Source organism: Cottoperca gobio, chromosome 16 (genome assembly GCF_900634415.1).
Source record: "Cottoperca gobio chromosome 16, fCotGob3.1, whole genome shotgun sequence".
Lineage (NCBI taxonomy): Eukaryota > Metazoa > Chordata > Actinopteri > Perciformes > Bovichtidae > Cottoperca > Cottoperca gobio.
Window position 1 is genome coordinate 13,000,869 of NC_041370.1, and position 24,642 is coordinate 13,025,510.

Below are 24,642 nucleotides of genomic sequence, written 5' to 3' on the forward strand. Positions count from 1 at the left end.
TTCTAATCTCTGAGGCCGGGTCCAATGTAAGCAACACGGGAGTACTGACCATCACTTCAATCACAGCCAGATCAATGGCCACACTGTTTCAGCCTTTGCCATTAGACATTTCATTAAATTTGAATCAATAAAGGGTAAATAAATAGGCAGACTTCAGCATCACATATTTTCATTTTGGGATTACTTTAGTGCACCGTCAGTAGCCAACAGCAACAGCACAAAAAGTGCTCTTCTTTCTACTGTAGTCTTTGAAAGATAATCAATTACTTGTCATGACTAAGTAGTGTGCTTATGAGTCACATTTTATCAACTGAAGTAGTAGTTATTGCACAGGCTGTTGTGACACAATAAAACACATATATTCTCTGATCAAAATATAGATTTGAATTTTATAACATTCGTGGATTGCAACAAGAGTTTTATCATAAATACATGTATTTCATGAGTGCACGCTCACCTACTCTGACAAACCAAATACACTTGAGCATCAACTGTGAAATTGACCGAGGAATTGCGAGATGTGCTCGTTCGACCAGGTGTATTTTGTTAGGTGTGCAGTAGCCTTAGTTGTTGAAGGTGTGTCTCAAGCCATTTTCCAAAGGCCATCACAGGGTCAGCGGTTTGAGGGTGGTCTGTGGTGCAGAAAGGAGTAGAGTGAAGGCGGAGCCGTTCTTGGAGGTTGCCAGCAGATGGAGGCACTGATGGAGTGGGACCACCCACTCAGGAGTCCACACTACACTGACAATTACTCTTTGTTTTCCATCTCAATATCAAGGTGACTTGGTCTGTTATTCAGATAGCTCATTTCCCCAGAAGACATTTGGACATGTCACAGTTGGAAAAGCATGGATGTAAATGACAAAATGAATGATGACTGAATTCCATTTAGCTGCTTCAGTTTCAGGGTCCTGGTATTGTGTATGCTGGCTCACCATCATGACTTACTGGGAAACTTGAAAAGAATGGAGCCATCGTTAACGTTATTAGCAACACTTGTCCTTTCCTATCTATGACAAGTCGTAAAGTATGTCGTTCGAAGTTATGAACAGATACAGTACATGTCATGATGAAGGGATATGTGTGTGTGTGTGTGTGTGTGTGTGTGTGTGTGTGTGTGTGTGTGTGTGTGTGTGTGTGTGTGTGTGTGTGTGTGTGTGTTTAACTGAGTTTGATGACTCATTTTGAAAAACGGGTACGATTGTATATACTATGTGGTTTAGCTTGTGATTTGTGTGCATGCGTATATATAATACATCATTCCTATAATGTGTATCAAGACTATGTATTAAATGTTATGGGTTTGTGAATAGGATTATTTAATTGTTAATGTTGTTGGCTGCTCTCTATCTTCAACAGTGTCCTTGTTATGGTCAGTATGTCTCTCCTTGTCATCTCGCTGCACTAATTGTATCCACAAATTGATTAATCCCACACCAGTCAAGCTTCGACACAAATCCATGTATAAATCAAACACAAGCCCTACTCGAGCGGCATTCACTTTTATAGCAAGCAGCAACTGGCTCAGTGTGTAGCATTAGCTGTTCACATGACATTTTTAAATACCTGGAATAACCATAATAACTACTTTATTCACCAATCTATTGTCTGTTACATTGCAATGCTGCAGTAATGCAATGTAGGTGAGGTGTCTTTCAGTATCATGGTGTACTTGTCAAGAAAAGCATGTTAGCTCAACATATTTGATACTAAAATATCTCGAGGTAAACATATGTTTTACTGTGAGGGTTCTTACATACCCACACTGTAACATATATAGAGTGAGTACATGCAACAGTAATAGAATATGAGTGCGGTTTCTTCAGCGTCTGAAAGCTGTGATACACAATGGTTTTGCTGTCTAAGTAATTCAATAATTTAAATGGCAAAAATGTATTTCATCATGTATAGATTGGAGAATATCCGAACTGAACATTAGACTCATGCAGGGTGTAGTGACCATCACACACTGTGTAGCATCTACAATGTATGTATTTAATACTTTGTATTCTTAAAGGAAGGTTCATGAAACGAGTGTTTGAGTTGCTGCAACAGATGTTTTTGTCAGATACCAGAATATATCTTTTTATTGGATATTACATATAAACTGTTTATTTCAGTTTAATGTGATTTATTATGGATTGTATTGAGTGAATATACTAAAATTGCAGTCTGTTGTATGACTATGAGTTTTTCATAAAATAACGGAATATTCGATCGATGTCAATGTATTTTATATTATTTGAGGATATATAAAAAGCTCCAATGATAGAAACTTTTGTTTTTGCTCTTCTGTAAAATTAGGAAAAATGTCACTTGTGCCCTGTTTGTTTAGACCCTTGATATACTCGTCTTCATGTGGTTTACAAAAGGTGGGATGGTGGGTGGCCATTTGGTCAGAAATTCAGAGCCTTCACAGAGCATTCCTTAAATCTGGTGGATACATGGTCACTTACATAACTCCCACGTAGTTACATCTCATTACTTCCAACAAACAGCCAATTCATATAGCGAGAGGTTCCTGTCCCCCAGAGTCCGCACTGAATACCTGCAGTGTTATGCTATGTATTCCAGCTGAATCATGATTCTCAGACCAGGGCTTTATTCAATCAAAGCTGTGTCTAGATGTTAGCAATGTCTGGGATAAGTCAAGTTACATACAGCAGACACTGGAATAACTGTCATCAGCCATGCAAAGCTGAAACATGGAGGCTATTTTTGTGTTAGAGTACATGAAAGAACACAAACAAATGTCCTGACATGTGCTGAATACAGGTTCAGAGCAAAACTGCAATTTTAGTATGTTCACTAAAAGTCTGATAACATTAAATGCACACAAAATGTTCAAGTCATTAATTATTCATATGTTAACCAAAAGTTAAATTGTTAAATCTTCCAGCAAAATGTACAGAAACATTAGAGAATATAAAAGACAAACTAAATACAAGAGAGCATTTGATCATATTTAATACTCACATTTTTGTAAAAATGCCACTCTTTTTGTAAGTCCAATGCAAATATTTTTCATGGTGGTTAAGAGAGTGGGACCACTAGGCGTGGAGGAAGAGGAGGGGGTCCTTAAGTAGGAGCAGACTTTATCACTCTCCTCCTTTCTAGTGGTGGTCCTTTCTGTCACCTCTTTCCTCCCTGATCATATCCAGTAAGTCTGTGTGAGCTTTACCAGTCAGATGGAGGGAGCAACACAAAGAAAGAGATAAAGCCCAAGAACTAAGTCATTATTCTGGTAAGTTCATCTTTTCATAATAATATCAAATTACACACATTTGAATGGATGGACTCATATCCTCCACTTTGGTGTCTGTTGATATTCCTTCATGTTATAATGGCAGGGTTATCAGTACATTTGTGAAAAAAGGTCATGTTGTTGTATAATATTGTGTTTAATATTGCAGTGAAGTGGTGAACATGATATGTCATTTGTAGTGTACACACATAATGTGGCATGGCTATGCCTACTATCATTTACCTTTAGCTTGCATTATTTTTCATTCTATCAAAATGAGTACTGTGATAGTATCACAATTTATATTTTATAAAATATGGCTATTAATTTAGTTAACACTGCAGCCAATGAGGCAGTTAATCCATGCACTCCAATGCAACATTTCAAAACTGGCTACTTGTGTAGTAAAGAATCCTAATTAGTTTACTTGCTAAATGGTTTATTTGATTTTCTGCTGTTTTAAAGCCAAGGCTGGTCCTATTTTTTTCAGTGGTTTTATGAGCTGTGGGTTTAGCGGATTATGTAACCTTCTGTATAGTGAAAGACGTACAGTGTCCCACAGTTCTATACAGTGACGCTCTGTTACCTCTCTGCATAGTCTCTTCAGCAGACTCTCTAGACTTCCCGCTCAAGTCACCTTCTTCCTTCCTGTTCAAAATCATCTAATTTAGATTTTTACTTGGTTTGGCAAGCCATTGAATGAACTATTTACTGATTTAACACTGCTGCAATTCTTCAACCTATATTTGTCCCCCCCCCCCCCCCCCCCCACACTTTTAAAATAATAGTAGTTTAAAAAAACAATTATATGTACATGTTCATGAACACTGTCTTCAGTTTGATGTCAGCTCAGTATACTTTTTTCATGATGCTTACTCTGTTCTCAAGATAAGTTCAATAAACAGTGTCACATAAAGAAACGGTTGTGTGTAATCGGATGCACAACCGCATCTTAGACATATTTTGTTAATTTTTTATATCGACAAGACAACCTCTTACCAAGGCCGAAAGGTTACCAAAATTACTTCCTCAATCTAAATGGAAAAAGAAAGTAATAATGTCCCTTGCTTTAGTCATTGCTGTCAGGTCACTTTTGAGCAATGCACAAAACCCGAAAGTGTAGCGTCTAGGCAGTAGAAGGTTGTACAAGGCAGCATCGAAGTGTGAATAGGAACTCTGTGAATGTGAAGCTGGCTAAAAAAGAGCATGTATGCTCAGCAAAGCCTTTCTTGGGATACAAAAAGTTCCACAATGGTTTGACATAAAATGTCATGCATTACACTATATAACTGAGCTCTTTCATTTTTGTTTTCCTTTCTAGGAGAGACCTGGCATACTCCCCTTTACAAGTGGTCACAGAAATATAGAAGAGTTTATAATTTTACAGTAACATCCATACAGATCCACCAAAGGCAATACCATCTCTGGCTACTGCTGCTGGCTCAAAAATGCTGTTTACTCTAGGACTTCTCCTCCTTCTCACCCCCTTTCCCTCCTTTCAATCCCCGACCAATGAGAGGAGAAACTCCACAGGAAGCGACGCGATCAAACCCAATGCCGTTTTCACCCCGTCAAAACCAAAAACCACTGGTGCTCTCGCCAAACAGACCGTTCGCCCAACCCTAAAGCCAAACACAGTCAATCAAACAGCTTTATCCACTTCAGCCACAGCAGCGGTAAAAGCTTCCACAGTCAGTGAAGTGAAGGCTACCAAAGACAAGCCTGCCCCCACTGGAACTCCAAATGTTCAGTCGGTATCCACAAAGTCTGCTTCAGCCAGCGGTGCTAAAACCACCAAAGACAAACCCACAACCTCGGTCAAACCTTCCGTCAATCAGACTGTTTCAATGAAATCTCCTTCAACCAGTGATGGGAAGACTGCCAAGGACAAGCCTGCCTCCACTGTAGTTCAAAATGTTGAGTCAACATCCTCAAAGTCTGCTCCCGCCAGTGGCGCTAAAACCGCCAAAAACAAGCCCACAACCTCGGTCAATCAGACTGTTGTAGCTAAATCTCCCTCCACCAAAGAAAAGCTTGCCCCCACTGTAGTTCAAACTGCCCAGTCAACACCAGCAAAGGCCGCTACAGCCGTTGGCTCTGCAGCCGACAAAGATAAGGTCACGTCCTCTGCAAATCAGAGCACTGTAATCAAAGCTCCCACCGCTACTACCACCAAGGAAAAGCCTGCCCCCGCACAACCAATCAAGGTGGTCATCAGTGAAGGCTGCGACTCAAGCAACGGCAAGGAGCAGGAGGTAAAGCTGAAGCCTGGCGTGCCTCTAGTGATGACGCATAGGATCAACTTGTTGCCTGGTGACTGCACAGGGGGATGTGAGGCAGAGATGTCTGCGCTGCAAGGACGCGTTGCTCGACTGGAAAGAGAGATGTCTTCCCTAAAAGAGAAATGTAGGATTCTGTCACATTCACTTACATTTCAGAACTCATTAGAGATGTGGATTTAGTAATTATGGTTATTTTTGTTGCCGCCCAGGTCCATGTTCTGCAAATTGTCCAAATGACTGTAGTGGCAATGGAGAGTGTCAGAAGGGGAAATGTATCTGCCAACAGGGATTCATGGGTCAAGACTGCAGTAAGTGTGCACAAGGAGCTGAGTGTAATAAAAGTAAGTGAAAGTCTCTACTATTTGGATGTGGTAGCATAAGAAACACATAATTGTAAGCGAGAGAATGTTTACTCTCAATTATACTTTAATTGTAACCTCTACTCTGCAATTTCAGAAGCCGCCAAAGGAAAGGCCAAGGTAACCGTGGAAACAGTGAGCCTGCAGGTTAACAAAGACAAGGAAATCACGCTGGAGAAAACTACCAAAGTAGAGCAAACACTCTTCCAGAAGAAGGAGCAGAAGAAGGGGTCTGAAGCCAAAGAGACCGACACTAAACCTAGAGTGGTTACTAAGGCTAAAGCAGGTGCTAAACAAGAAGTTTCTGTTAAGAAAATAAACAGTAAAGACTCTTCAAGTGCCACAAAGACTAGTCGACCAACTGTTGGTCAAGTTCTGTTGAAACATGAGGGAAGAAAGCACGAAGAGGCTCGCAAAGGCAAAACAACAGTCCTGACATCCAAAAAGGTTCTCCAAAGAACTGACCTCAAGCTTGTTAAGGAAGGAGCTGCCGCTAAAACACATCCAAAATCTGACCATCTGAAAGACGAACCTCAAATCAATGTAACTCAGAGTAATGTGAAGAAATTTAATGGCACGGCTAAAATTGTGACCCTTCTGACCAAGGTCGTGGAGGCAAACAAAACAAGAATAGGGAAGGAGACCTTGGAGCAGTCCACACTGGCTGAGAAGAATGTTACTCAATCATCTGGACATAAACGCACCAAGAAGGTAAAAGTAGAAACTACAAATGTGCAATCTGTGGACAACAGAAACACTGAAGCTGGCAAGATTGAGAAAGAGAAAGTCACACAGAAGAGTCAGTATCTAGTGAATTCAACCTTTGCAGCAACGTCAGGCGAGGCTCGAGTTCTGCAGGAGAAAACAACCGTCCATGGCTCTGGGAGCGCGAAGAGGATGGGAGGATCTGGATTAGGTTCTGTAAAGGTTGCAAACATCTCCTCCCACAGCCTCACTGTCACGTGGTCAGCACCACAAGGGATGTTCAAGAACTTCACCGTGATCAGAAGAGAGCCACGGACAGATGTTGATGAAGACGACCACGAGGAGTTTGAAGAGGAAGCTCTTGAAGGAGATAAGGCCTCCGCTGCTAAGAACGCAACTGAAGTCCAGGTACAGAGTGAGGGCACCAACACAACTGCCGCATCAGGTAAAGCTGTTGGATCAAGAGGCAAAGCTGAAACAAAGAGGATCTCTATGGTGGTCCCTGGCAGCGTACGCTCTGTGGAGTTCAGTAACCTTCGGGCAAACACAGGCTATGTCATTCAAATATATGGCACTGCAGCTGAGAGGAGATCAAAGATTCACAGAGCAACTGGAATTACAGGTAATTAAAGTTATACTACATTTTTCATCTAAGCATATTTGTTCCAATACTACCAGGGATAGGATCAGTACTGGGAGCAGCAACATGTGAATATAAATCTCCTTGTTTCCTCTCATCAGGGCCTGAGCCAGCCACAGAGATGGTTTTCAGCAATGTAACAGAGTCTTCTCTCACGGTGTCCTGGTCCAAACCAAAGACCACATTCTCAGGCTTCAGGCTCACATACACCAACATCGTCACAGGTTTGTCAAAGACCTGCCTTTGTAATGCATCTCAGGTCAAAATACCATTGCTAAATATCAGTCAGTGTGGACTTCTTTTAACGGCAAGTGTTAATTGTTTCAGAGTGATATTTGTGATGTATCATCCTGCTAGGGGAGAGCCGTTTTGTGACCATGGAGTCTCAGCAATCTTACGTGGTTCTGTCCAAGCTGTCTGCTGGATCCTCCTATATTATCATCGTAACTTCTACACAAGGCAGAGCCCAGAGTGACGCCCTCACATCCCTCATCACCACAGGTACACAGTTAGTTGTTATGTACGGCTATTTTTTTGTGAAAACACCAATAAACATACTATGGTTTGTCTCTCCTGCAGTGCCAGCTCCTCCAACACATCTGCAAGTTGTCAATGTGACAGATACCAAAGCTGTGCTGCAATGGACACCCAGTCTGGGGAAAGTAGACCGCTTCATCATCAGCTATGAGTCCTCCAAGAGTAAGTGTGGCAATATTACCCTAATGACTAATGTCAAAGCGCTCATGATTTAGATAATGTTATCAATTCTCCTTCTTGCCACAGCTCCTAATGTGACAGTGACAGTGATGCTGTCTGGAAACTCAGTGGAGCACCAGCTGAGAGGCCTGCAGAGAGGCACCCTGTACACAGTTAAAGTCCTGAGCCAGAAAGACAGTCTGCAGAGCATGGCCATCTCAACTACATTTACTACCGCTAATGGTGAGTGGAGCGGGGAATAAATGTTGTGGGACCAAGCTAGTTCACTTGCCAAAGTCTGCAGAGTTTGTGTGCAAAGTGTGTGAACTAAAAACATGTTTGTGTCTCTCAGTGGTTAAAGCCAATGAAGTGGGTGCTCGCTCTGCAGTGATAGCATGGAGAACTTCCACTGTTGTGTATTATAGCTACAGACTGATCTACCAGGTGGCAGGAGAGGAGACAAAGGTGAACCATATTCCCTTATCACTGGCACATACAGTTTAAAGGCAGTCCCAGCATTTACAATCGTTGTGTGCTTTTTTGTGTATACATTAGGAGGTGATCCTGGACAAATCCATCACAGAGTATAAGCTGACAGGGCTGTTGCCAATGTCCCGTTATATTGTTCTGGTACAAGGCGAGAGAGACGGACACTACACATCTGTTGTCACCACAGAATTCATCACAGGTATTACAGTCCACACAAAATAGTCCCTGCTCATTTATCTGCCTCACAATACTTTATCACAAGTATTTTATTAATTTTTTTTTTCTTCTGTTAGGAAAACTACGTTTCTCTTTCCCTACTGAGTGCTCTCAGGAGCTGCTGAACGGAGCTCTGCAGTCAGGAGAGGTGGATATCTACCCGGATGGAAAAGAGGGAGGAGCGGTCAGAGTCTACTGTGACATGGAGACTGATGGAGGCGGCTGGACGGTGAGACAAATGGCCGTTATCTGAAAACTTTGCACTGAGGAAATGGCTATATGGATTTACATAATAGACAACCTGATGTGTGTTTTAGGTGTTCCAGAGGAGGATGAATGGAAAGACTGATTTCTACAGAACATGGAGTGAATACAGTGCTGGTTTTGGAAACCTCAGCAAAGACTTCTGGCTTGGTACAGATGAAATCATCATCACATAAGCATCAACATATAGATTTTTAATGAATCAGCCTCAACTTCTCACGCTTCTTTTCTGCTACTATTAGGAAATGAGCTCCTTCACAACCTGACCAGTGTTGGCCCTGTGAGTCTGAGAGTGGATATGCGATCTGGGAATGACACCGCTTACGCTCACTACATCAACTTCTCCATTGATTCAGCGGAGAAGCACTATACTCTTGCAGTGTCTGGTTACACTGGAACTGCAGGTGAAAACTTTTCTGAATATGTGCAGCATAAGCTATATTATACGATAAATACTTATCCTTATCCAATACAATCCATACCTCAATGTCACTGTTTTCTCCTTCAGGTGACTCTATGAAGTACCATAATGGACGTCCATTCTCAGCCCGGGACAAGGACCCTGATCCTCTGGGGATCCACTGCGCTAGGGCCTACATGGGAGGCTGGTGGTACAAGAACTGCTACAAGACCAACCTCAACGGTCTTTATGGCATCAACAGTAATAATCAGGTACAATTCACCTCTCTACCTGGGCATAGACTAATGAACTTTAAACCCTTTTTATCATCTTTGATACAGAACACTAACCAAAAATGATCACTTTTCTGTCTCTGTTGTGACACAGGGAGTAGTCTGGATTGACTGGAAAGGTAAAGACTCTTCAATTCCCTTCGCTGAGATGAAATTCAGACCAGCCAGGTTCTCTCCTGCCACTCATGGCTAAGGATACAACCGTCTTCATACATCTGACAGAGAGTTAAAGCTCCAGAAATCCAGAAGACAGTGGATCTCACAGCTGCTCCATGTCACTTTCCAACTGAAATTGCATGTACAGTGGTTTCGATAGCTATAACGACAGCTATCAGTACATTTGATTTAATGTGCAACTTTTTTTTCTGATTAGTTTTTTTTTCTGGAAATATATCAAAAGAGTGGAGAAATGTTTTATTGCAACTTTTTGTATCCTGTCCTTTTCAACACAGTTTTATTTTGACTCTAACACCTTCTTGTGCACCACCATGGTATGCCACCCTACTACTACTGTAATTGAATATGCACTGTCTCACTCCATTGGAATAAATGTGGCTAATGTGGATCTGAAGTGTTGTTGTTTTTTGGTTTTGTAATAGTGAATTAAAACACCCAAACCCTTTGATGGTAAAACAGGTTCTTCATTCCCTGCGCTACGAGATAAACAAATGGCAGCATGATTTACTGTCATGTCAACTGTGAAATGTTATTATGCCCTTCAGGAAGTGCTGGCCATGTGTCTCTTGTGTTGCATTCATCTCATTATCAGATACGTTGACCTACAAAATGTGTAAACGTCCTTGATTTTAGTGAAAACACCAACTGTGTGTCAAGCTGATGGGCTAAGAGACTGATGTGCAGACTATAAATGGGGCAAGCAGTGTGCTGACCACCTATCTGAAGTGGGAGACCAGCAAGAAGACACACAATGGCAATAGAAATACCAGTGATCACTGTGGGAGCTGTGTTTCTATGTGTTTTGCTGTTGATTCTACTGATGTATGGTAAGAGAGACCCACCTGTACAGGAAGACCACAAGGGAAGTAAGTCGAAAGGTAATGATCTATTTCTTGTGTTTATGTATATTTTAACATGCTGGTTGTACGATCGAGAGTTTTTAATTTTATGAAATGACTATGATTAATGAATGGGACATTTTTTCAACACACGGAAAACTAGAACACAACTGAACTTGATTACTTGATCTAATGGAATTTATGATATGTTCATGCTTTCTCTGTTTTACTTTTGTCTTTCTAAACTCCTTCATCCGGTAGTTGAATATGGACTGCTGCAGTATCTCTGTCAGTTCCTTCCCCGCTCCTCATCTCCTTCCCTCCCAGGTCCTCCCAGCCTCTTCCTCATAGGCAATATGATGGAGCTGACACATGATCATCTGCCGATTCACTTGACCAATCTGGCACAGCGGTACGGAAACATCTACCGCCTGAAATGTGGAAACACAAGTAATTATCCCATTTCAGATTTCACATGCTGACTTAAAAACACTTTTAATGCATCCCGAACAGATAGTACAAAACCCTTTTGTGTTTTTCAGCCATGGTGGTACTTAATAGTAGTGAAGTCATAAGAGAAGCACTGGTGAAAAAATGGTCTGACTTTGCTGGGAGACCAGTTTCATACACAGGTAAACAACTCAAACTTATTTTGCAATAATAGTAATCATAATCAGTGTATTATTGTATGACCTCTCCTGACTCGCATCAGGTGATATCGTGTCTGGGGGAGGGCATACCATCTCTCTGGGGGACTATAATGAGGAGTGGAGGGCACATCGCCGTCTCGTCCACAGTGCTTTGCAGCGTTGCTGCCACCAATCATTGCATAATGTGATCGAAAGACAAGCGCTGCATCTGAGAGAGGTACAGGACACAAGAGCAACACATGATACACCACTAGATTATATATCTTAAAAACATAATGGCCTGTATGTGATAGCAGAGATCAAGACATCAAGCCAAATGTTGGGGTATTTCCAGACTGGTCACGTAAAAAGATAAAACATTGTTTGTTCACTGTCTAGGTGTTGATAGACTATCAAGGCAGCGCTGTAGATCTCTCAGAGGATTTCACAGTGGCAGCCAGTAATGTCATCACCACCTTGGCTTTTGGAAAAGAAGTGAGTATCCTTCCTCCCACAGCTCAGTTTGTACCTCTGAGTGTCGCAGATGCATTGCAAAATCTGCTTTTCATAAATGAACAGTTGTGGTTGTGGCAGACCAGTGTTTTCATAGCCTGTTTATGTTGGGAACTGGGCATGGTCACCGTTTATGTTGCCCTTTTTAGAAGCCTGCATTACATACGTGCATTCATAGAGTACTATTCTGTTACTCGGCAGTACATTTCATTGGAAGGACGTGTTAATAAAACTACATCTTTGTGTTTTCTAGTATGATAAGAGTTCTTCGGAGCTGCAGCAGCTGAACAGCTGTCTGAACGAGATTGTTGCTCTGTGGGGCTCCTCCTGGATTTCTGCTCTGGACTCCTTCCCACTGCTCAGAGTCAGTAAATGTTCACTATCTTGACTGTAGATCCATCTTTTGAATGGAATTTCACACATTATGTCATTTGTTCTCTCAAAGAAATTGCCCAATCCTGTGTTTTCTCGTCTCCTGAAAGAGGTGGCCAAGAGAGATGAAATTATAAGAGAACATCTTAACAATTACAAGGTCAGTAAAAAATGCACATGCCGAAGATGCCAAGAAATTGTGTCACACAAAATACCCAGCTGTCACGATCATAAAATGAGACATGTTATGTACTAAAGCCAATTATGAAAACTTGGATATGCTATTATAGAGCCAAAGAGAGTATGAGAAATCATTTAAAAAAAATTCACATCATAGATTTCAAAGGTCTATGAAATCCCAGCTCTGTTATTTCCTGCTATGTTGATTTTAATCAGTTGTTGCTTTGTCATATGTGCAGTCACAAGTTAAAAAAAATGAGGACGCCATCACAGGTTCCCTCCTCCAGGGCCTTGACAAACAACCCAACACAGACCATGAAGTGGTAAGTACATAGAACAGTGGATACCACGGGAGATCAATTTAAAATGTATTGGGAGTCAATCTAATTTCATTATCAATATTACTAAATGACATGTCTTCATGTCTCCAGGTCCTGACAGATATTCATGTTCACATGGCCACTGTGGACCTTCTCATCGGGGGAACAGAGACCACTGCAGCCTGGCTCAACTGGACTGTGGCCTTCCTCTTGCACAGACCCGAGGCAGGGCGCATCACTTTACATAAAACACCACATTTACACCACTCCTGAAGTTTATCAAAGTGCCTCTCTCCTTTCTCACTTTAATCTTCAGGTGCAGACCAAAGTGTATGAGGAGTTGTGCACAGTACTGCAGGGACGATATCCCAAGTACACTGACAGACACAGACTTCCTGTCCTGTGCTCTCTGATCAACGAGGTGCTCAGACTCAGGCCCGTTGCCCCGCTGGCAGTGCCACATAGAGCCATCAGAGACAGCAGGTCAGCTGAACGACAATATGTAGTGATAATGAAAGAATTAGAAGATTAGTGGCCGAATAGAATTACCAAGATAATTTGTCTGTAAAATCAGATATTGGTAGGCAGGCAGGTACAATACAGACCAGTTTACAAATCTGGAACAAACCCATGTTTATCCAATATTAGTCATGATGTTTACTCGTTGGTCCTATACCATGACTGGAATATGAATTATGAAGTATTACACATTTGGCAACTGCTTTGATGCAAATATCTTGATCGTAACTATAAAGAAAGAAAAACCTAAAAGAAATTGAAAATTATTTCCTCAAAAAGGTTTTATGCAAAAAGCTAATATGCCAACACTGGAAAATAAAACATGTAAACAGCATGGGACACGGGCTGATCTGTTGCTCCGCATACAGTAATGAGACTCTGCTTAACTTAAAAAAAATCTGCATCTAGATCCAGGTTTGCAACAAAATACTATATAATGGGTAAATATATGAAAAACTATATTTGTATAGCTACTTGGATCCTGGTGGGATGAGGTCTGTCAGTCAGCAGGTGTACACAAAGGCCACTTGCATGGAAGCTAAAACAGTCTTTACTTTATTACTTTATCCCACGCATGTTTAGTATTGCAGGTTACTTCATCCCTAAGAACACCGTCATCATTCCTAATCTTTTTGGAGCTCACCATGATCCTGCTGTTTGGTCTGAGCCATACAACTTCAAACCAGGTACTGCTCTAACTGTGAGGAGAAGTGCATTCCTTATACTTCGTTCAGCAGATCTCAAATAAAGTAGCTACTCTCTCTCTTTCAGAGCGTTTTCTAACGGGAGGAGGGGGCTCCACCCGTGCCCTGATTCCTTTCGGAGGGGGGGCTCGGCTCTGCTTGGGGGAGTCTGTCGCCAAAATGGAGCTCTTTCTGTTCACTGCCTACTTGCTGAGAGATTTCCACTTCATCCCTCCTGAGAGCGAGGCCTCTCTGCCCGACCTGACAGGAGTTGCTAGTGTTGTACTCAAGGTCAAGCCCTACACGGTTATAGCATGTCTGAGGCCTGTGAATAACCCCTGAGCTACAGAGGGGGTGTGCTGATTGCTTAAACGTTGTGCATTTCTGTGAAAACAAATTATTCCGGGTTCATAACTCTGAATGTAATACAGTGATGCATTCAATCATTTAATAACATGTGTAAACCCAGGCCAGACCTCTCTCTCTCTCTCTATATATATATATATATATATATATATATACACAGTGATTTGTATAAAAGGCAAAGGAAATAGCATTCTGGTTGTATAAACGAAAATAATGAGCCTCAACATCACCAGGGGAAATACAAGAATGGTCTATCAGGAAATCAGATTTCAACACAATGGAAACAGGAAGTAAAGAGCAGTCTGAAGGAAATGTTGAACAAATTAATTCAGTTAGAACTGCATGCAAATTAAAACCTGAAATCAAAACCTGGGGTTTGTACAGCTTACTGTACACTGAAAGTGGTAAAGATACTAGTTGGCCTAATTAGAATATCTGTCATAGAGTCTGACAGCTCCACCCTGTGGACAAACACTGTAGCTGCTACAGAATGTGAAATATTGTGAAAGTTGAAGGCTGAATGCAAGAAGATGAACATGGGACTCTTGTGGGCTAGTCTTAAACTAAAAATGATTCATTTCCTGAACATGTGATTTTTTCTTTTTTTAAACTGCTGCTATTAGAGGATTTAGCATTAAGCAAAACAATCTGTTAGAAGAGAAGGATGGCTTCCTTTTCATTGATAAGACTCTGTCTTCTTTCTCTTACACATGCAACAGTTGGACTTCAGTCATTTGGTAATTATAAAGAAAATGTTTTCTTGTTAATCTATTGTATATGTGTTTTTGGATATGACTTAATAACTCTAAGCTCTCTGACTATTAAACATTTAAAAGAATGTTGAGATACTACATGTAAACGTTTCCCCCTTGAAAGTAAATTCAACAGAATGCTTACATTAGAGCTGCCTCCTTTTAGTTAATTAGTCGACCAACTGGTCGTCTTGGTCTTAGTCGACTAAGATTTCTTTAGTCATTGTTTTATGATTTTTTCATGCTGAATTACTTATTTCCAAGAAATGTATGAGCACATCTCTGGTAAACACAATATTTAAAGTGGTGCTTTTGCATGATTCTTTGTGGAGAAACTCAGTTTTACAGATGTGGCAATTAATCAATTAGTCAACAAATTCCTAAATGTTAGTTGACTAATAATTTCTTTAGTTAAGGATAGCCACTTACAGTATAATAAAAAGTAAAACATTTAATAAAAATGTAAACCAGAACACAAATGTGAAAATAATGCATTAATATCAACTGTGGCTATAAACAGGGTTGGAAAGAGTAGTCTTCTGGAATAAGTAAAAGTAAGAAAATGTTTCTGAGTGGCAATGTATAGACTACACATCACACCACAGGGCGCTTATGTCCAAACAAACAATAAATATATAAAACACAACTTTCTCAGTGTAACCTTACCAGAAGTAACCAGAAAAGAGACACTTTTTAAAAACAAAATAACCACAATAAATAACTACTGACAACGCTGTTTGTTGTTGTTCTCACTTGTCTGAACAGTGTTTGATTTGGGTCACATGACCTGATCGTAGGTGCTGCATAAATCAGTGCTCAATAACAAAAAGTTATAACTTTTTTTTAACTTAAGTGCAATAATGCTAACTTTAACACATAAGGACGTAATTCTTCACTATGTTTTCGGATTATATTCTCCAACGCATGCAACTTTTAAAACATTTTTAATAAAATGAATAAAAACTGTAATACTTATATACGCCTACATGTAATACTGATTATTAAAATGACTCAAAAGAAAGTGTACAAAAAATACTTTGTTACAGTGATGAGAGTAAATGTAGTTTGTTACTTCCAAACATCATGAACATGTTCAATTCATGATGGATGGTCACCAACTTTGCTCTGACAGAACTACCTCATGACTGAAAATTAAAAGCTTTTATGTCTTCTCCAACAGATAATGTGGTTATGTTTGCCTTACTAGGAGAAGGCATTACTTTACCATGTGGCATACCCTCAATCACATCCTGCTCCTCTGTTAACTGGAACTTAGCTGGAGAGTTTCGAACAGTCACGGAGGTGGTGAAGGCTGGAATGGTGACAGCCCCGAACGCCCTCAGGCTTGGTCTGCTAAAGGACTGCTCTCTGAAGATTAATCGCCTGGTACTCGATGATGCACGAATTTACTCTTGTAACAGTGGACTGCTCAATTCAAATGTTTCTCTTCAGATTCTTGCAAGTAAGTGACTCAACACAATCTTGATTTGAAGTCAATATCATACTAATCACATGTTATTATTTTTGTGATTTATTTTTCATTCAACAGTTGCTGAGCGTTCAACTCCTGCAGACAGCACAATAGAACTTCAGTGTTTCCTCAATACGTATAAAGGATATGTTGCTTGTAGCAACACAGGGATACATATCAAGTGGAGCACTGAAGATAATACACCAATACATGGGGATAGATTTCAGTTCAAACATGAATCTGAATGCTTCTCCAAACTGATTATCACTAAAAAACTGACAGACCATCACAGAAAATGGAAATGCCAGCTGACTCATAATGACATGGTTCAAGCCACCATCACTTATACAACAACAATACAAGGTACTAAACTCCACTTACTCCAAAGGAAAATTTGGTTTAGCATGCACAAAGGTTAACCAGTGTTCTCTTTCCCTCAGATGGCACAGAGGAAGTGTTTACAGCAGTGGGTGAGTCAGTGTCACTCTCTTGTAGCAACACTTCCTCTCTCAGCATGAGTGGCCTCGTGAAGTGGTCTGTGGGTGAAAGGACTCTGGCAGATGATGTCTCACCTTATAAAGGCCAAACGGAGGCATTGCATGTGAAAAAAGACTATTCTCTGGTCATTAGCAAAGTAAAGCCTCTGCACACCGGGGACTACCAGTGTACAGAGTTCACTGATCAACAAAAAGTGTTTAATAAAATCCGGCTGCATACCCTCGATGGTGAGTGTTCACACACTACGAGTGCCAGAACAGAACATGCTATATCTACTTTGCTGTTAAAACATTTTCTCTCATGTTTTTACAGTTACTTCAGAGCACGGGCCAGGAGATGATAATCTCACTTTGACTTGTGTGCTTACCTGCACTAAAGATTGTGGAAAAGACTTCAATTTAACTTGGTCTGGAGGAAGCCACAATAGCTGGCAGAGTGGTTTAATGCATGACAATAACACTCTAATAAACAGGTTGTTTCTGCCAGTGTTTTCAATGACTGATGAAATAACTTGCTTTGTGCAAAGAGAGGGTGAAGTCATGGCATCAAAGAAATGGCGCATCATTAATCGTAAGTAGCATCATGCTATTGTTGCCTTTTCTCCTATAAATAAATAAAATCCACAAATTTTTCTGACTAAACATTATTATTATTATTAATAATTATTTAATGTCTACAGCTCTGCAAACACCTGCTTGGGTAGTCCTTCCTATAGCCCTGCTGATATGTTTAACTGCTGGAGGACTCTACATGTACATGAAGAGGAAGCACAACAAGGATGCAGGTAATGAAAGTGGGTAAGGGGGTTTACAACCTACAGTGCATCTAGTGCAGGTGTGGGGAACCTTTTTCCTATCAAGGGCCATTTTTTTTTATTACAACATCCTTCGAGGGCCGCACTAATTATTGAACTCATAACCTCTGCAAACATTTTAAGACGCAGTTCATTAATTTCTCCTTTCTTTTATGCTGTGCAAAAAAGCAACTTTTTTTAACCATGTATCTTTCTGTTTTATCAGAAAACAATCCTTTATTAGTCCCACAACGGGGAAATGTATCTTGTCACAGCAAAAGAACATATGAAGTAAAAAGGCAGTAAACAATAATTAAATAGAATAAAAAATCTAAGTACCAAGTGGTTGATAGAAAATAAAGTGAATATTGTACATGGCAGTGATAATTGCACAAATTATAAAAAGTGAGTATTGTAAATGGCAGTGGAGGAATAGTCTGTTCTTGGTGTGGTGGTCTACCTATCTATCTGTCCATGTTTTCATGTTACGCTCTGCAGAGAGCTGCTTGTTGGGCCAAACTGAGCGTTAACTTTATCCAAACGCACTCGTCCTTTCAGCTCGTGCAGTTCGGCATGTTTCGTGCAGTAATGACGCTCGAGATTATTTCTCCTGGAAAGTGCGACATTCCACATCCAGCTTTCTCTGTTTTACACTCGCCGTGCTGTTGCTGATGTTAATGAAAGTCTCGTTTAAAATGTAAGTTTTTTGACATGAGGTGACCACGTGATGACACGTTCCGCTCGTGTTGTGTTCAAGGACCCTGACCTTGGCCAGGAAAAACAGTCAATCCCCCATTTAAAATATTGCCGTCTAGTTTTTTTTTTGCTAGTGGATTTTATTTGCGTGCGTTTTACGAATTACCTCGAGGGCCGGATCGAATGGTCTCGCGGAGGCCGGAGGTTCCCCACCCCTGATCTAGTGTATGAAAATGTTTTGAGAGCCTTGAGGAGAATTAAATAATTGTTCTACCTTTCTTTTTGCAGGAAATGAACAGTCAAATATTAGAATGGTAAGAGAGAAAGCATAATTGTCCTAAAAAAATACCTTTTGTCTGTTATATAGGGTAGATAGGATATATAATGTAATAACTCCAGTATTCCTCCTCGCAGATGCATGTTTACGAGGTCATTCAGGATGCAACTAATGAGGAACTACACCAGCAAACACAAACCAAAAGAGGAGCTGAGAACACCACTGGCAGTTTCTATGATTTATTACAGGCTGTGAACTAGAACTTAATAAAAGTGTCCTTTAACCTTGCAAAATGTGTTTCACAAAACCTGTTTTAAAAGGTAATATTTTCTTGTAACAGAACACTGGAAATTGGATAAAAGATTTTATTGAAAGATGGTATTTTAAATATTTTTAAATAATACAGATGATTAGATATATTAACACAAACAGGGTCTTTTCAACAGGGGTAAAAACAGGAGCTAGCATGTTGCTCCATATTTTTACTCTTTGCAAGACAAAGACTTTACATATGAGTAGATGTTACATGTTTTTACATGATGCATAAATGTAAGCAGGAAATCCAGATTTAACTATAATTTCACGAGAACAATTGTCTTCTTTGTGTTGAGCAGAACTTTACTAATGCTGGACTGCAATGAAGGACAGAAAGTTGTTATTTGTCTATTTTGATATGATGAGAATTAAAGTTATGATTTTATTATAGTAGTACTACTTACAAGTACACATGCCTTCGTCCGGGAGTTGTTGGTATAAACTGTTGACTCGATGGTTTGTACGATCTGTGAGATAGTGATACAAAGTTGTCAGTGAAGTGGTGAACAGAGAAGGAGAGATCATAGTGGCCATTACATAGTAGAATAACATGGTGCTCACCCTCTGAAAGCGTAAAATTCACAATCTCATAACCAGCACTGGACTCTGTAAGAGTAACTGATTAACAGCAAGAGAAAACAAAGCTATGATAACACTTTAGTACACTGCATTGCTCAACAAAAATAAGGAAATAAAAGATAGATCAAACCTGCTGGGTGCCTCAGGGTTTGTTGTATAACTCTCTGGGTGTTACGTCTGCGGTAAATGAACACTCCTATCAGTGCAGCCATTATGGCAATCCCAACAAGGACTGAAGTCACAACAACTACCATAAATGATCCACTACTCCCCTCCTTCTTGCCTTTCAAAATATTCTCACTGGTAGTCATTTCTGGAGAAGACAGGATCAATTACAACACCACATTTAACAGGAGAGTTCTAATGCAATTTAATTCAAACATAAAATATTTGAGTTTCTGTTGCAATACCTTGAGCTGTTGTGGCCACAACAGCATGTTCCACTTCTTAAAGGAAACATAAAAGGTACAAGGGAGTTATGCATGTTGTCATTTGTTGTCAGTGATAATACCAAATAGTTTAAAATCTTACCTTGGACCAGTAGTTTAATGTCGAAGCAGCGGTGAGTTTGTCCAAGCGTGTAATTACATCTGTACCAACTACTGTCATCGTTATTCACAGACTGGATAGCTAATGAAGTCCCATTCATTTCAACCCTTTTAAAGTTTACAGCTGCAGGGCTGCCTCCTTTCATCATTGCCCAGGAGATGTTTTGGGGTCCTTGTTGTCCTGATGTTATGTCCACTGGGCAGTTCAGGTTAGCGGGTGTGCTCGGCGCTGCCTTCACTGGCAGAAGGGCTTTGCAGTCTGAAAGATATATAGATATATAGATTTGTGTTATAAATTAGTGGGATTTATTTGTAAAGGAGAGAAAATAAGAAGAATAAAAGTGTGACATTACCTTTTACTTTTAAAGATACATTTTTGACACTAATAAAATCCCAGTCACACCAGATTTCACATCCGTACACTCCCTCATCAGATTTTTGTGATTTTGTCAGAAAAAGAGACATTTGTCCATTTCCATCATCTTGCCATTTTACACGTTCAGCGTCCTGGAATTTATGTGTTTTAGGCCGGGTTAAGATAACCTTCATCTGACTTCCATCTGTGGCATATTTAATCAACCTGACTCGAATGCAACTCCTTCGATCCATTTCGCTCCATGAATCTGCACAAGGGAGAACTACATCTTCTTCTTGAGAAGTAATCACAGTCTCGATTCCTGGTGAGCCATCTTTAAAATGATAAGAGATACAGATTATAATTCATTTAAGAATAAGACTTCGAGGAGATATTGTATAGAGGGTTTTTATACAGCCTGCACACATGCTTTCAGTGTCAGAGATTATTTATATTTATTAAATTATTTTACCAATACAAGATACATATATCAATAAAGTAAATAGAAACCCTATATTAAATTTTTATATTTGACATGTAAGTCGGTCACCAAGAAGCTGGGACAAGAGAAAAATGCTATTTTAGGGATATTTGAGAGCTATTTGATATTTTAAATAATATTTTGAAATAACTTTTTCTGCAACTTTATATACATTTTGTCTCAAGACAAGTATATTTAAAACAACAAGTGCATGGTTTAGAATTCTGGAATGACCCATGTATGCTACCTTTTAAGTTCAACCACAGTCACAGTTGGTATATACCAAAAACTTATTTGATCTACTGACTATGAAAAAGAAAACTCATTTTGAATTTGGTAAAGAAATGATTCAGTAACCTACTCACCTCTGCTCGCTGATATGTCTATTAACAGAAATAATAGCAGGACACCCTGTGGATAAACAATTGCCATTTTCTGAGCGCTGTAGCCGAATGGAATGACAAAATAGTATTCTCTTGTAGACTTTTATGTCTCCACCTATTATCAGTTCTCTAAGTCACACAGAAGTCTCAACAATGAAACTACCTGCAAAGTCAAACATAATTTTTTTTATGTTTACCTGAGTTTGTGGCCAAGAGAGCCACCATGTGGCAGAAACAAGTCATTACATCAAATTTAAAAATAGAAAATAAGAGCACATATTGTTAAGTTATGTATTCAGCTCAAATTTAAATGTGAGTAGGAAAAGGGAAAGATCAGCACAAGCTTGCTCCTTCCTAATTACCATCACGAGGTGCCATTGAGCAAGGCATTCAACACCAAACTGCTCAAGTGGAGATGCTCAGTGACTGATATACTGTATTCAAACATGCCTCACAAACAGATTATTTCTGATAATGAGTAATGGGCAAACTGGTGGAGATGCATCACTTTCCACATAGACGGCATTACAGCTAATGCATTTGATTGAGCCCATCCTGGCCATTACACAGCAGCTATCCTAAATGCAAACTTCCCTTTTTGAGCAATACAAAAGCATGTCTATGTCTTGTCAACTTCAACATTGTGTTTGAATGTTATGATGTGCATTCTCTAGTTGACCTCAGTTTTACTGTAGCCTTAAATACAACAGAGGAATCTCACTAATGCTAACTGAAACGTTGTAACTTCACTTCCTCTTGTGGCTTGATATAGAGAAACGCCATCATAGCTTTTCACACTTGAAGTGCTCACATGCTCTCAGAAATGGACGACACTGCACAAGGTTAGTTTGCCTTTTTTCTGCTTAGTCGGTTTGTCATTTGACAATCTTTATATTGTCTTTTTTATATTATTTCACAGGAGGTAAAGCCTATGGTCTTCTCAAGTCTCAACAGGAAGAAAAATTGGTCTCTATTAATGAGGTGAGTTGATATCTTTAGACAAAGTCATCACATTACAATAGAGATAACTTACTTTTAGAATTATTCCTCTACACACAGGGGCTTAACATCTGTGTGACACCAATGCTAATGTCTGCTTTATTGGTATTATTTTATTATCACTCCTCTAGGCTTTTCTCTCAGATCCCCAGTATGCAGAAGAGGAAGACCTTAGCTCAAAGCTTGAAATGTTTAAAAGTGAGTATTCAAAGGCTGCCAGTTACTCCTCAGATAATTGTTTTATTATTTAGTGCACTGTCATACATTTTGAAATGAGATTATATTTGCTTGTATTACAGAGAAGTACATGGAGTTTGATCTGAACGACAAAGGAGAAATAGGTAAAATGGCACCAGTCATAAAACCTTCAATTTTTTTTAGCTACAGTTTGCAACTGTTGCTTTCAGTTGATCTTGACAGATTAAAGAAATAAGTGTGTTTAATTCATTTGCTTTGTTTAAATTATCAACTTCATAGATTTAATGGGGTTAAAACGAATGCTAGAGAAACTCGGATTGTCCAAGACTCACTTAGAGCTGAAAAAGATGATGTCAGAGGTGGTTGGAGGGACATCGAAAGATACTATCAGCTACAACAACTTCCTGAATATGATGCTCGGAAAAAGAAATGCAATTCTGAAACTGTAAGTGAAATATATTCAGAGAATGGGTGGATATCCTAATGTGGGTGACAGGAGGATTAGGGTTAAGGGGGAGATTTTATGAATTGTATTAAGTTCCTATTGATGTTGATGGCCTTAAGCCTAAATCTAGCTGATAAAAATAATTTGGTAAAAAATTAATATCAATTTGTGTCTCAATATCAATCCATAAATTAAAACCTGAAAAACTGAAAATGCAAACATTGTACTTTAAGTACCTGAAATATATTGTGTCATTTGATTTTATAATGCAAAAAGTGCTCTATACTGTCTGAAGTTTATACGTTTACAGAAAGGTCTTGTATAGCAGCTGACAAGTTATTTTCTTCATTTAAGGATCTTGATGTTTGAAGGCATGGGAAAGGAGCAGGAGCACAAAGATGTTGCACCACCTTGTCGCAAAACCTTTTCAGACCTGCCTTGAAGGAGCTCTCCATCCCAGCCGGGAATTATTCTTTTAGGATTAAAACATAACCTGAATGCTTTTAAATTCATGACAATAGAAAAAAAGACATTGAACATATTGTAAAATGTGCAGTTTTAATAAAGTAATATTACATAAAATTTTTGTGTATTCTGCCATGTCTGATTGTGACCATAGTACGATTTTCCCACATTGTAGCCAACGAAATGCTTTGTAATCACCTATTTAATCTACATTATGTTGCTTTAGCTACTTAGTTAAATACATGATGTATGGACTCTATGTGGGAGCCTTTATTATCTCAGACAAAATACCCTAATATTGCTATAGTAAATATAGGAATAGCTCTGTGTGTAATGGCAAATTTCCAATTTCCAATGTTTGACCAATGTTCCAATTCTTATGCCATCTACACAGGTAGGTGTATGGGTTCTTATGCAGATGGAGCTTCCAATTGTAGTTGTGGATGGTTGTCAGTTCTATGGATGTCTGTTTGTGTCTGCTTGCATGTTGCTGTTCCGGTTGAGTAGTGGGTTCGGTTGTAGGTTAACCACCGTCCTATTAGGCTTGCTCACTGTTCTGTTCGGGTCGCTCACTGCACTGGTGAGAACTATTTGCTCTCTCTACCTGTGTCCTATCACCCATTTCCTGTCACCTGTACACCCTTATATAGTTACATCCGCCACCAAGTGTCCAAAATAATAACGCAAAACGGCTTCTACACCGGCCCCTAATTGTCTTAGTGTGTAACAATTACCAATAAATAATAAAGGAGCTATAAACTTTACAGCCTTTTTTTTTCTTTTACACATAAAAAAGGTATGTACTACGTGTTGGCATTTAATCTTCTTTCTTCATCCTTTTAGCTCAACAGTCCTTGCTGTGCCTAAGTCTCAGCTTCCTGGAGCAGACATATTTTTGTTATGGGTCTTTCTAAAATGTTGCTCTTAGTCTTTAGTCAAACTGTGCGCACAAGACCTTGTGCATCTGGTTTTGTCTCCAGTATCCTACCCATTAGCTATGAACCTCGTGGAGCAGTGGAATCAGCCACGACAACAATATCCCCTGGAGCAAAACCTCTTTTCACCTTAGACCATCGTTGTCTTTCTTGGATTAGAGGCAAGTATTCATGTGTCCACCTTTTCCAGAAAAGATTTGCCATGTATTGCACTTGTCGCCTTCTGCATTTGATGTACAAATCCTCCTTTACAAAGAGAGGAGGTCCAG

The 24,642-nt window shown here is 39.6% G+C and overlaps 4 protein-coding genes and 1 pseudogene across 8 annotated transcripts; 4 read left to right on the forward strand and 1 right to left on the reverse strand.

Annotated features, from left to right (window-relative positions):
* Positions 1 to 5,526: 5,526 nt before the first annotated feature.
* Positions 5,527 to 10,082, forward strand: LOC115021589 (tenascin-like; annotated as a pseudogene).
* Positions 10,083 to 10,513: 431 nt separating this feature from the next.
* Positions 10,514 to 14,159, forward strand: cyp21a2 (cytochrome P450, family 21, subfamily A, polypeptide 2). The gene is made up of 12 exons (XM_029452108.1): positions 10,514 to 10,637; positions 10,857 to 11,051; positions 11,144 to 11,233; positions 11,314 to 11,468; positions 11,630 to 11,725; positions 11,997 to 12,107; positions 12,189 to 12,275; positions 12,535 to 12,618; positions 12,727 to 12,840; positions 12,932 to 13,098; positions 13,717 to 13,820; positions 13,906 to 14,159. Exons 1-12 carry the CDS (start codon positions 10,514 to 10,516, stop codon positions 14,157 to 14,159), a joined length of 1,581 nt encoding a protein of 526 aa, XP_029307968.1.
* Positions 14,160 to 14,802: 643 nt separating this feature from the next.
* LOC115021757 (uncharacterized) lies at positions 14,803 to 19,044 on the forward strand. 3 transcript variants are annotated; one of them, XM_029452391.1, is made up of 8 exons: positions 14,803 to 14,920; positions 16,116 to 16,397; positions 16,485 to 16,769; positions 16,847 to 17,131; positions 17,217 to 17,474; positions 17,584 to 17,688; positions 18,682 to 18,707; positions 18,808 to 19,044. In XM_029452391.1, exons 1-8 carry the CDS (start codon positions 14,848 to 14,850, stop codon positions 18,928 to 18,930), a joined length of 1,437 nt encoding a protein of 478 aa, XP_029308251.1. In that variant the 5' UTR covers positions 14,803 to 14,847; the 3' UTR covers positions 18,931 to 19,044. The 3 variants fall into 3 exon arrangements, with proteins under 3 accessions (XP_029308251.1, XP_029308252.1, XP_029308253.1); XM_029452392.1 differs by having other exon boundaries at positions 14,840 to 14,920; positions 16,212 to 16,397; XM_029452393.1 differs by having other exon boundaries at positions 14,852 to 14,920; positions 16,143 to 16,397.
* On the reverse strand, positions 19,004 to 21,457 carry LOC115021758 (uncharacterized). 3 transcript variants are annotated; one of them, XM_029452396.1, is made up of 8 exons: positions 21,314 to 21,457; positions 20,466 to 20,801; positions 20,096 to 20,371; positions 19,975 to 20,010; positions 19,695 to 19,877; positions 19,547 to 19,603; positions 19,390 to 19,452; positions 19,088 to 19,302 (listed from the first exon to the last, which is right to left on the reverse strand). In XM_029452396.1, exons 1-8 carry the CDS (start codon positions 21,378 to 21,380, stop codon positions 19,292 to 19,294), a joined length of 1,029 nt encoding a protein of 342 aa, XP_029308256.1. In that variant the 5' UTR covers positions 21,381 to 21,457; the 3' UTR covers positions 19,088 to 19,291. The 3 variants fall into 3 exon arrangements, with proteins under 3 accessions (XP_029308257.1, XP_029308255.1, XP_029308256.1); XM_029452395.1 differs by having other exon boundaries at positions 19,064 to 19,302; positions 19,390 to 19,603; XM_029452397.1 differs by lacking the exon at positions 20,466 to 20,801 and having other exon boundaries at positions 19,004 to 19,302; positions 19,390 to 19,603.
* Positions 21,458 to 21,983: 526 nt separating this feature from the next.
* Positions 21,984 to 24,199, forward strand: LOC115021759 (allograft inflammatory factor 1-like). Its single transcript, XM_029452398.1, has 6 exons — positions 21,984 to 22,173; positions 22,251 to 22,312; positions 22,462 to 22,528; positions 22,630 to 22,671; positions 22,808 to 22,973; positions 23,328 to 24,199. The coding sequence occupies exons 1-6, from the start codon at positions 22,143 to 22,145 to the stop codon at positions 23,413 to 23,415; spliced, it is 456 nt and encodes a 151-aa protein (XP_029308258.1). The 5' UTR covers positions 21,984 to 22,142; the 3' UTR covers positions 23,416 to 24,199.
* The last annotated feature ends 443 nt before the right edge of the window (positions 24,200 to 24,642 follow it).